Genomic DNA, 12,854 nt, shown 5'->3' on the forward strand with positions numbered 1-12,854 from the left:
ACCGAACGATGAATATGATGGAACGAAGAAATGAAGGGAGACGAAACGTAGAACGGTTGAGGGGGCGGAAGGGGAGAAGAAGAAGAGGTGACGAAATTGAAGAAATGCAGCGACGACAAGAAACAGGACGAGGTTGACAAGATCACACGAAGAATGTAAGAGAAAAAAAAAATATAAATGACGATAAAGATGACAAAGATGAGAGAACTGTCAAATGTGGAGAAAACAAGACCCTATAGCTATGACTTAACAAAAAAGGTGAGATCTCTAATGACAGCCCCTCTCTTAGCAAATGAAGTTGTATCCTAGTACAGAGTAAACACACACTCGCGCACACACACACACAGACATGCGCAGCCTGTCGTCCGATAATCGAGAACTACTCACTCACCCACGCGGCTTGTGAAGTGGCCGGCGGTCACCCGCTCCCAACCAACAGTTTCGGAAACCCACTCCCGTCTGCTGAATTTTACTTCTACTGAACTTACACCAGCCCCACGGATTTCCACTGGCTCCTGGTGCTCACTCCTGGCTACTGCGTTCATCAGCCTCCCAGGGTTGGAGGGCAATGAACAGCCAACCTCCATTGCTACAGCAAGCATCAGACCCAGCATCAAGCAGACGACGCGTGACGTAACGTGGGCATGACGTCAGGCGTTGGTACAGTCAGCGAAAAAAGTCCTCGACTTTTACCCCGAATTGGATAAAAATAGCCTGGAATATGACGTCAAACGTCGTCTGCTGTAAAGGCCTATTTTCACTGCGATTTTGTACAAAATCCTTGCGCCTATGCAGCTTAGCACCATCGTCCTATTCTCACGTAGCTAGGCAACGCAAGTGTCTTTCGAGCTGACGTCAACCGCACAGTGCAGTATGGGTAGTCAACAATATGGCAGACGACATCAACGGCGAGATACTTTTGGAAGCAACTGCGGCTACGATAGTGATATTGCAAAATGAAGCGGAAAGAAAGAAAAAGAAAAAAAAGAGATGTGGGTGAGGGAGTGGGGAACGCGAAGGAGTCGCTTTAGGAGCATATTCATGTCTTGGAAAAGGAAATATCTTCGGAAGAAGGGAGCCTACTGTGTTCAAGCATTCCGATTGGCCTAGCGAGAAAATAGAACCGCGTGCTGTATCTCGTAACCTAGCGACAAGGCCTTTCTGTGTGCCGTGTGCACAACTCGTTGAGGCCTTGCAGGGGCTGCTAACCCCGCTAGGGGCCCAACATTGCAGCGTGAGAATGGGCCTTTAAGTTTATATCTCACTTTGTCCCAGTCGCGACCTGACGATCCGAGGGGATGGTGAAGGTAAAGAAGAATTTCAAGGCCAATGTTGCTTTCCGGTAAAACGGATTCAGTCTCAGAATCTCCTTTTCTAAAACTAATTAATCGTTTTTATAAATATATTTGTTGTCAATATTAACCCGATAACGGTTTTCAATTTGTCTTAAACTTCCTTTCTTACCGTCATTTTTTTCCAGTTTTTAAAGTGAATCATGAGCTCGCAGGAGAAGTGTCCTACCTGTTCGGCCGCAAAGGAGACGGAAGACGATCTGCTGTCGAAGTTTGATTATGTCATCTGTACCATACCCGGTACTCACGGCATGCCCTATGGACGGGTGGTCCCGCGTCATCTGGTGCAAAAGGTCCTGAAGGATGGCTTTGGGCTGTTTCGGGGTAAGCTGTAGTTGATACATCCTTGTTTTGCTTGCATTCTTTTATTGTGTTTTGATTTAGTAAATAAAAATCTGTCGCCAATTTTCTCACGATTTCAAAAAAAAAAAGGTACCCGTCTACAGAGCCGACGAGTATTTACTTTGCTTAACTTTCGTTGTTTGTGTAAAACTGTGTTCACGACGATGCAAGACAAGGTCAATGTTTTTGAAGGTTTTCTTTTAAAGGACTTCTGTAGGAAAAAAAAGAAAAAAGAGACTGGCTAACATTCTCTATGATATAATTTCAGCACTTTGTTCTCTCCCTAGGTATCGGAAACTTCGGCATTAACTTTGAAATCCCAAAACAAATTAAAGAGTACACCGAGAATAACTGGCCTAACGGCCTCTTCCTTCCCATCAAAGAGACGGCTAGAGAGCTGATGTGGTGCAGCACTCCCTCCCGCCGTATCGGCAACCTTGTGTGCGACCTGTTGTACGCCAACGGCGAGCAGGACGAGGTGTGTCCACGTGACACGCTGCGTCGACAGCTGCGGCGGCTGGAGGCCATGGGGATAAAGCTGCGGTCGTCGTTCGAGTGCGAGTACATGGTCTTCAGAAAGGACACGTCGGAGCCGCTAGGTGGCGGTGTGCTACAGTACGGCAACGCGGACCTGCTGGACCAGGACCTGGACTTCCACCTGGACCTGATGGACGTCATGCGCGGCAGTGGCATCCCCGTGGAGTTCTTCAACGGCGAGTCGGAGCTAGGCCAGTACGAGATCACCATGACACCAACGGAAGGACTTGAGGCGGCTGACGCGGCTTTCTTCTTGCGGTACGGCATCCGGGCATTCTGCCAGCGGCGCGGTTATAGAGCGACATTCATGACGCGCCCCTGCTTTCCCGGCCATAGTAATGGCATGCACCTAAACCACTCCCTGTGGGGCTCCGACGGCCGCGATGTCTTCCACGACGCCAACGACTCTCAGCATTTGTCTACATTCGCTCGGCACTGGGTGGCCGGCCTACTCGACATGGACCGGCTCTGGCAGCCCTGGTGTGCCCCACCGTCAACTGCTACCGCCGCCTTTGCGACGGACTGGCGCCCAGCGCCATCTACTGGAACCTGGAAGACCGCCTGAGCACGATCCGGGCCAAAGCCTCCAAGTCCGGTGCCTACCTGGAGTTTCGACTGCCGTCTTCCGCCTGTAATCCTTACCTAGCCATTGCCGCTACTATAGCTGCAGGTCTGGATGGGGTAGAGCGCAAACTGCCATGTCCAGATCCCGGAATCCCTGGCAGGACGGTCAGTCCCGACAACGCTGTGCCCCTGCCAACGTCATTGACCGAGGCCCTCAACGCACTGGAGAAGGACGTGGATTTAAAGAACGCGCTGGGTCAAAAGGTCGTGGAACGTTTTATCACTCTGAAGCGCGACTTTGAAATCAAGTATTTCCAGAACAACACCACTGCGGACATGAGCACTGCGGAAGTCACAGCTGTGGAGGCCAAATACTACATGCCTTATATCTAACACTACATGAGTCTGCATGCACGTGACTTCAGCTTTATTTAGTAGGTAGAACTGATGGTAGTTGTTTATGGTAAACAATCTAATCCTTCTCTCTAAAATCCTAGAGTAGCCATAGCCACAAGGTATGTGTGATGATAAGAACAGGTGCATATTTCTTTTCACACACACATAAACACACACACTCCCTGAGATGTCCACTCAGAGACTTCTATATGGGACAAGCAGTGATATGATTGATATGAATTCATGAGGTTGGCAATATGTTTGCATGTAAAGTTACTTCTCTACTTTCACATGAGAACCATAGACTTCTATAGCCCCATTTAGTAGTTCCATTGTTTTGGCTAGATTGTAGACATTTCTTTAACTGTATCATGTGGTAGAACAACAACTATGGTGAAAACATTTGAAACTCATGGCATGATGAATGAGTGAAGAATAAATGTAGACATTTTATTTTTGTTTGTTGTAGCAATCATGCCTTGTTTTCACTTACAAATGACTATAGTACCATCCTTTTCCACTTTTGTGAAATGTAGAAGCTTGAACATCTTCTATAAAACTTTTTTTCAGGTGTTAGGTCTGTGAAAAAAAATTATGCTTGTCCATAAAGGAACCAATTGATTGAGAATAAGAAAGTATGCTCTTGCATTTGACACTGGTTTGGTTATTTATTATTTTCTGGTAAGCGACCATCCAAATATAACTAAGTCAACCTTCTGTGAAGATAGTAGCATTACAACTGAAGCCTACGCGCATCTCTTTCATCAAAATGTACAAGGATAAAGAAACACTGGCCTAACCAAGAGGGTAAAGTGCAATAAATTTATCCTAAAACAAAACAATGCTGGGAAATCCAATCCCTCCTTCCTCTTTGTCTCTTAAAATAAAAGTGGATGCCTTTTTCATGCTAAATCGCAGGCATTGGTTTGAGTGTGTAAATATTTATATAAACTCATAATTGCACATATGATTACCCAATTTTGCAATAAATTAAATAAATAAATTTCATTTAATTTTATTTTCTGTAAACTGCTTTTGCTACGCCAGGTTTCAGAAATGGAGTATTAAACTGCACTCTCCATGCCACAAGTGTGTGTGTGTTTCTATGTGTGCATGTAGATGAGGAAGAGAGAATGAATTCTTATTAGCATTTGTTGGGTGTGTATGCTGTGTTGTGTGCATGTACATTTGTCTGTGTTTTGTGCAAGCATGTCATATATGAAGGTCTGTGCTTACATGTCCACGTGCTCTTGCACCGCATCGATCTGTTCTATAGCTTCTCTCTTTAGTCTCTCTTTATCTGAAGTATTTACTTAGATGTGTCTTTATAAAACACACATAAGAAAGTAGATTTTTTTTATGACAGTAAAAGGAAAATGTCTATCCTTACATTCTTGGTACATTTTGGAATTGTCTCCCGTCCAAAAAGACATCCCAAGAAATGTTTACATGACAGGAAAAATATTTTTATAAAGTCGTGTGTTTGTATTCTTACGAGTTTTTGTGTCCAAGAGGCAATTAGCATGAGATAACAGGGTAGCGAGGGTAGGTAGCACTTAGACTTAGAGCGACTGGCATCGAGAGGTGATCGAGCCGACGGGCAGGTGAGAGCAGGAGACGATAGTGAAGGCCACGTTGACGAGGATTCAAAGCTAAGACACCGCATCACCCAATCAGTGAGCGAGGACTGCAATATCTCCGTAACATTAAACTTTCCTTCCACCCAGGCTTCTGTTACCCGATACCGACACCCAGGTGTCGCTGTCATCCGCTCCTCGTGACATGACGTCACTCTCAGTTGCCATGATAATCGTGTTATAGCAGCTACTGAATGCTACTCCTCATACCTCTTATCCGTCTTTCTTCACATCGTAGTGATCAATGTCTTCGGCTCTTGAGGTGCCGTCCTTCTACCTCATTGTCTGTTTTTATCTTTCACGTGGCGAATTGTGCTGTCAGTGATCCCCGAAACAGACAGAGACAGTTCCATATTTCTAAGCACTCAAATGTAATTCAGAGAACTTGTATGACTGGATGATGATATCCAATATGGCGTGTTGTTTTGTAGGCTTTATGAATGAATCGATGCTGCATGGATATCGCCAATTTTGTTTTTCATAGTCGTATTCATGGATAATGGTGATATATTTTAAGAAATCGAGGTCCTCGCAGCTAGACATACTTTTCAAGAAATTGAGAACATATATTTTAATCAAATCCCTTTTCCAAAAAGAGGGCAAATTCGATTATCTTATGATTTTTTTTTTTCACCATCAGCTGGAATTCAATAGCATACTATTAACGCTTCATCGGATTATGTCGCAATCACACAATTTAACTTTTTGAACTGCTTTATACCAAGGACTGTAACTCTTAGTAGACTCTTTTGGCATAGACTTTTTAATTTTGTTTACATTATCTTTCAAACCGCCAGTGTTACCATGGATACATGAAAGTATATATTTTTAAGTCGAGAGAAAAGTTCCTCATAACCATACGTATTTTACAAGAAATTGCGAGAATATATTTTAATAAAATCTCTTTCAAAAAAGGCAAAATGCAATTATTTTATAATAACGCATTTTTTTTTAATATCAGCAATTCATTAGCATATACAATTAACGCTTCATCGAATTATGTCGCAATCACACAATTTAACTTTTTAATCTGCTTTATAGCAAGGACTGTAACTCTTAGTGGACACTTTGGGAGCGAGAGTTTTGTACATCAAGCGTGGGTAAAATGGAATCAAAAAGAGGAAATGTAAGTAAATATAAATTGGTTTTACTTTACGCATTAAACTCCTTACTCTTACGGACAAATATGTTACTTCTGACTTGTGTGATAATGTGAAAAGTGACGGAATATCAAAATATTTTATTGAAAACTTGGTTTCAGAAAGCTGTTTGGGGCTTTAAAAGAAGCACAGCATTGACGGTGTTTCTTAAGCGCCTGCAACAGAAGGAGGGTGAAAGTAAGCATCCCATTTTAGCATTAGCAAGAGCACAAGAATACCACTGTGACCTTTAACCTACACGGATTGTTGAAAACCAGGCAATTTCCCTGAGCCATCATCCATCTCAAAATCAAAGTAGTCTAATGGTTTGGATGATTAATATGTAATTTTTTCAAATGACTATTTTTATTTATTTACAGGTAATACAATGTTTCTCGCAAGAGGCAGCTCAGAATATGCAGCTCTGTCACCTCTTGAAAAAAAACACTGGCGACGGAATCTGCAACCCCTGCTCTTCCATAAACATTGGAAGATAAGAAAAATATATATCAAGCAGCTAGTGGGGCAGCTAAAGAAGATGGTGAGTGTTCATCACATCCTTTAACAATAGCATCACATGTATATGATTCCTTTTCCCCTTTGTTTAATTATAAACTTATATGTATTAGATGTATAGAGGTACACTGTACGTTTATTTGCAATCTAATAGTGAAAGTACAATTGAATAATTTAATTTGCAGGAAAGAGTACTTTTACACATTGGTGTGGCGTACTATTTTGAGATGGGTTATGACATGCACCATGTGCTAGCCGGGACAACTTGTCAAGAAATGTGCTAGCAGAAAGGCCATCGATACTATCAGACATCAAGTATCTGCGCCAATGTGTGCAAAAAGTATTTAATAATTCATATGGTAAGAGATTGACGAAGTTGACAGTTTCTCCTGTTCCCCACCCACCACGGAGTCCATCTATGGGATGCAGCCGAGCGGTACCATCCAGCAGGGGTGCAGCAGGTTTTCAGGAGAAATACACTCTGACCCACGAGAGAGTGGATCAGATTGACCAAGGCTGCACCTTCTAGCAGAGCTAGGGCATTGCACGACCAACCAATTGACATGGGACAGCATCAGCCTCCTGTCTAGGTCTGGGCCTAGAGGAATGTTGCCATGATGGGCCGCAACCCATCAGTGACCTCAACCTCCAGAATCCCATTCTCCCCCGACACAGGTCGCTCTGCACGGCAAACACTGGGGGCCTAAAGAATCCTCTGAGAAATCAGAAATGATGAGAGATTTGTGGGAAATATTGAAAATGGGAAGGACCAAAAGGCAGAGGATAGGATATGAAAAACCTGCAGTGGAAGAAATAAGAGTTTTAACAAATAAAGGTGAAAGGACCTGTGAGACAGAAACCATTACTGTGAGGAGGGAAGAGGCAGGCCACTCTGTCACCCATCCAGAGAGAAGTTGGGTGTCCACCCCTGGCATTAGAAGCCAGGCCCACATGGGCTAGAGAGGGGAGGAAACAGGACAATGCAGCAGGAGTTGATATTTACTGCCATGCCTGGTGCTGTTCACGTGTTCAGAATGCATCTGACATTTGCTGAGACAGATGGCACATGTGGTAATCACTCAAGAAACGGAAAAATCGCAAGATGCATCTTCCTTGCATTCAACTGATTACTAAGCAAATGTCTTTGAAACATTTTTATTTGGCATGAAAGGCAATGCACTCCATTATCATTATGCAAATAAATGAAACCCAGCTTTACAAGACAAACCTAACCATAACAAAAAGTAGTCTTTTGTAATAAGCCTGCATTAAAATGTAACATTGGAACCTCTTTATGCAAACACACCCTATGACGCGGTAAAATAAAATGTGCATACATACGCCTCTCACTGAGGCCAGTGGTTCTCAAAAGAATGCCTTGCATACCAGTGAGCGAGTCGAAGTGCAGCTGTTGCAAAATTTGCCATCTTTGTGTAGACTGTCTGACCTTATGTGAATACTATAGAGGGAGGGGGACAAAGTGTAAAATGTATATGCACTTGATACAAAGGCAATAATGGTTAAACAGTGTATGTCGACATCAAATTTAAAATTTCACTCTAAATGTTCATATTTGGTAAAGTAGGCATCAGTTGCCTATTGACACAGATTTTTTTTTCTCCTTCCCATCAATTTCTTTCTGCATAAAACAGCAAAATTTTGTCAAACCAACAAAATGGGTGTGTATTATGTCCCCAGATAGGACACCAAGAGATATACAAATGCATGCCAGGATTACAAAGCAGTTTGAAAGCAAGAACTGCAAATAACTGAAAATTACCTCACACCAAATAAAAAAAGCCCAGTTAATTTAAGTGGATTCTATGTCTCTTCCCCAGCATGCTCTTTCCAGATAAGAGTTCACATCAACACTCAGATACCAGCAATGTCTCTGGCAAAATTGCATGTACAATGTGTTTCTTAAGGGACATGATGGTTGAGGAGAAAAAATGTAGAATACCATAAAACTGTAGATGGCAAGTTCGTGCAAAATTCACAGTCCAGTGCTTGAGGGCTTGCAGTTTTATACGTGTATGTGAGTGTATATAATGCCTAAAGAAACTCAAAACTCACGTGAGCCGAGCTTGGTCCAGCATAATAATGATTAGCACATTTTCTACAAGCATATACAGAACACAGGAATTATAATACAATCAAAAATATTTTACTTTCCATTAATACTGACAGTACACAGAATACTTCAACTGAATGCTCATTCAAATTTATAAAGTATGCCTCATACCAGAGAATCACCTCCAGTTCACATCCACTTCACCACAATGGGAGGAAAGGTGAGCAGCCCTTCAAAGCAATTTTTCAACAACAGTGAAGAGCTCTTTATAAGCAGCACCATCTGAATAAAAGTGTGAAACTATGACTGCTTCAGAATGTAATGCATGGGAAAGTCACCACAGCATGCATCTACAGAAAAATCAATGTATAAGACAGCAGCTTGTAGCCACAATTCTTTACAAATTCATTATTCAATCATGCCCAGAGCTGCTGGAGGGTGTGTAAGCCACTACACTAGAAACTGAAGCATAGCAACACGTCTAAGGTTAATGGTTATAAATTAGGGGCTGTTATGGGCAAACATTACATGGCAAGCAGGATAAAACAAAAAAAACAGTTACATACTAACCTAAGAGCATATGTAACTTTTTCATGCGATTGTGTTTTCTTCACTACAAAATACTAATTCTTTATATCAGACTGAACATCTGTTGTCAAGATACAACCTTTAAACGCCAAGATTCTTAGTTGTGTTTTTGAAAATTAAAAAAAAAAGAGTTGAGACCTCATTTTCTGCAGATTCACGGTTTAAGCAATGCTTCATTAGCTTGAGGTTTCCATTCATCAAATCATGTTTATATAAAAAAAAAACCCACACATTTTGTAACAAACTATGGGCTAAATACTCTAGAAGCCTGTCAGCATCATAAAGAGTAATTTCATGTATAAAGGCTTAAAACAAAGCAAAAATGCTACAATACAGCCACTGATTTGCAAAAAATGAAAACAAGCACAAGACCAGTTACAACGATGAGGATAGAAACACAGGAGAATAATGATCAGTATTGGGATAAGTAAAAAAATTAAAAATTAAATAAATGAAATCCCAGTGACATAAAACGATATACAATTTCTTGCGCAACATCATGATGGGAAATGGCAAAAAGAAAAAAAAAAAAGCTGCTGAAAAGCCGAGTGCCCTGACCAACATCACAGAACTATGTCAGTTCATGGGAATGATAAACCAGGTGAATGTTTATGACAAAATTGGCATATTTCGTGAAATGTTAGACATTTACTGATATTCCTGCAAGAAACAAAGCCCCTCACCCCCAGCCCCACCTCCAAAATTGATTCAGCAATGGAAATACAGTCCTCAATTTACCATGGAAGTCACATTTTATTTCTGTTTTTGGTGAAACACACTATCTTCTAAGGACAGATAGATCCTTAAGTAGGATGTCATGATTGTGTTAGTTCAGTTGTGGGGTCTACAGAAAAAAGAGCCATTATAAATTTTTTAAAATCTCTCATTTTCAGTAGTTTTAGAACTGAATAATAAGGGAGATGAAAATCACTATTTTTAACATGGCAGGTATGGAAACCAGTTATGTAGGGTTGAGGTCAGAAAAGAAAGGGACTAAAGAATGAAAAACATCTTTCTCTTTAAAAATATGGAGGAGAATAAACTTTCTTCAATAAGAGAATAATGACCAAAATGTTTCTGTTAGCAACTCGAGGACTGCTTTACATCAAGGACAACTGACTGTCGTTAATATAACTTGTGTGACAACTGATTGTTGTTAATACAACTTGTGATAGGTCCACAAATAGGGTAGCATTTTTAACAGACACAATTAAGCCACTTCTTAAAGCTATTTTCTATAATACTGCAGATGTGGGTCATGAACTACTTATGATGTCATATAAAATAGGGTAGAATTAGGAGGAATATTCTTTTTTTATATTTGATAATAAAGAATATTTTTTGTGTGTAGAAGAAACAGTTTAAAAGTATGCTTTTTATGATGTACCTTTCATTTTTGTACTTTTTTGGAAATTGTATAATACACCTCTTATGAGGACAAATAACCCCTAAAATACCAAGGCATGATAATCCAGCTGTGTATGTTTATAGAAATGATTGCCCATACAAATTTCAAAAAACCTCAACTTGTCTTAGGTAGTCTTGAGCTACATGTGGGTCATGTGCCACAAACAAAAATTATGCTATTTTCTACCAGAATGCATACAGATTATGCTTCCAATGTTACTTATAAATAAGGCAAAAAACATCAGCCAGAAGATCAAGCTGAGAATCTTCAAGTCAAATGTGATCAGCACCCTCCTTTACGGATCAGAATCTTGGAAGATGACCAAATCAGTAACAAGCCTTGACGTCTTCCAAAACAGATGCCTCAGGCGCATCACCACGATACCGAAGAAGTGAAACCGAATAGAAGAAACTTAGCAGTGAAAGGGAGATGAAAGGAAAGGGCTGACATTCACCTAGCGTGTTTTCAGCCGATCGACATCGGTCGACTCTGGTTGAGGCCTTGTGCAACCTGATGCACAAGAGGAATAGATAGATAGATAGTTACTTATAAATCTTTTAAAAATAGTTCTAAAAAAAGTCTTCTGATAAGTACAAAAATAAAGGTTAGCATGAAGATATGATATTTAGCACATCAAACATTTGGAGCAACTACTAGATGAAACAAAGCTCAAGTCACCAGCACAATTATGACAAGGATACAAGAAGAAATAAATCTCTAAAAGTCTTACACCTTTATAAACTTTGTGTATTATTCTAAACCCATCACATATACCTAAGCTGCAATGAAAACCTTCAAACAGAAAAGTTTTATCATGATCTTTAAGCATACTCACAGCTTTGCACAATCAGCACACAATCAAAATATTTCTGACAATTTAGCAATCCTTTTCATTTCACAAATAATTTGAAATTCAGCGGAAGCAAAGCAAGGTAGTATAAGGTACAGGTATATGGGTACATGACTATGAAGATGGTTGTGGTTATAGTGCAAGTGGTCATTTTTGGATTTTTTGTTTGTTTGTTTAAATAGTCACAAGCCATTATTCTGTAGGTTTAAAACTTTGATGTCCTTTTATGTACACAAATCATCATAGTCAATACTTTGTATCTTCTGCATTTCCTTCATTATCTGATTATTTATTCAACAATCATGGCCACATCAGCGATCCAGTGATCTGAATGGAACACACAAGATACCCTGGTTTTGAGTAACTCCTGTGCTAAAAAAAAAGTCATGCCTGACAGTCATAAACATATGCATACCAATAAATACATTAGCAGACACCAACTAAAATAACAAAACTAAATGAGATTAAAAAAAAAATTGGAAGGGTAAAAGTTTTTACCCAACAGAATTCCTTCAAAGCTTGAAAAAAAGGACTTTGTGAAGCATTAACATATTTCCTCCTTTTCAAACAAGTGACTAGAGACCTATAATGTGTGATGAGCATAGAAAAGTTTACGAATGTATAAAGTTATTAACCACCTGTTCAACAATAACTGGTCTCCATGCTTAGTTCTGAATTTTAACGTTTTTTCAACAACAGGTTTTTCAAGAAAATACACTTTAACACAGCGGTTCTCAAACGGTGGGGGGTGACATGCTTACAAGGGGGGCGCAAAGGTGGTCATTTTTTTTTAAAGTTTCTTATACCGATATAAGTGAAATTAGCTTAAATTGCTGGCTAAGGGGGCGCGCGGATGTATCTTTGTCAGGGAGGGGCGTCACAAGGAAAAGGTTGAGAACCGCTGGTTTAACTGTTTAGAACAACTAAATACCTATATATATATCGATTTAAACAGATTTTTTTTTTTTAACCTTTATGATGAATATACTTTAGGCAACTTTGATGCTTGAAAGGTATAAGAAATTAATATTAAAACCAAACTTTACTACAACTACATATATTTGAACCAAGGACATTTACAACTGTAATCATTACAGCAGAAAACCCAGAGATTATGTATATCAAGTTTAAGAAAAGGAACATCAAAACTAAGTAAAATTCAGGAAAACAATGTTCTAAAACATTCATGCACGCACACATGATATGGCCTTTCTCTCTCTCTCTCTTTTTTTTTTTTTAGTTTGGTTAATATGCAGCTCTTAATATGCCACAAAATATGGCTGCCTAATGTATAAGTATTTGCTTTTTTAAAAAATGTAGAAAGTTGATGAATGAACGGGACACATCTCCATTTTCAAGTGTAATAATCAGTCTTCAACATTAAAGCAAGAGTACTCATCTAATACCATACGTACCACCTGTCCTTTGAAACAATCAAAACTTTTGAAATTATG

General features: G+C 39.9%; 2 protein-coding genes across 2 annotated transcripts; both read left to right on the forward strand.

Annotated features, from left to right (window-relative positions):
* Positions 1-1,216: 1,216 nt before the first annotated feature.
* LOC112573471 (glutamine synthetase-like) lies at positions 1,217-4,277 on the forward strand. Its single transcript, XM_025253875.1, is given in 4 exon segments — positions 1,217-1,342; positions 1,481-1,676; positions 1,982-2,683; positions 2,686-4,277. Coding segments are annotated over 3 exon segments (1,386 nt in total). The 5' UTR covers positions 1,217-1,342; positions 1,481-1,495; the 3' UTR covers positions 3,189-4,277.
* Positions 4,278-4,784: 507 nt separating this feature from the next.
* Positions 4,785-9,357, forward strand: LOC112573472. Its single transcript, XM_025253876.1, has 4 exons — positions 4,785-5,954; positions 6,090-6,165; positions 6,348-6,508; positions 6,669-9,357. Exons 1-4 carry the CDS (start codon positions 5,934-5,936, stop codon positions 6,765-6,767), a joined length of 357 nt encoding a protein of 118 aa, XP_025109661.1. The 5' UTR covers positions 4,785-5,933; the 3' UTR covers positions 6,768-9,357.
* Positions 9,358-12,854: the final 3,497 nt, after the last annotated feature.

This window comes from Pomacea canaliculata, linkage group LG10, assembly GCF_003073045.1.
Source record: "Pomacea canaliculata isolate SZHN2017 linkage group LG10, ASM307304v1, whole genome shotgun sequence".
Lineage (NCBI taxonomy): Eukaryota > Metazoa > Mollusca > Gastropoda > Architaenioglossa > Ampullariidae > Pomacea > Pomacea canaliculata.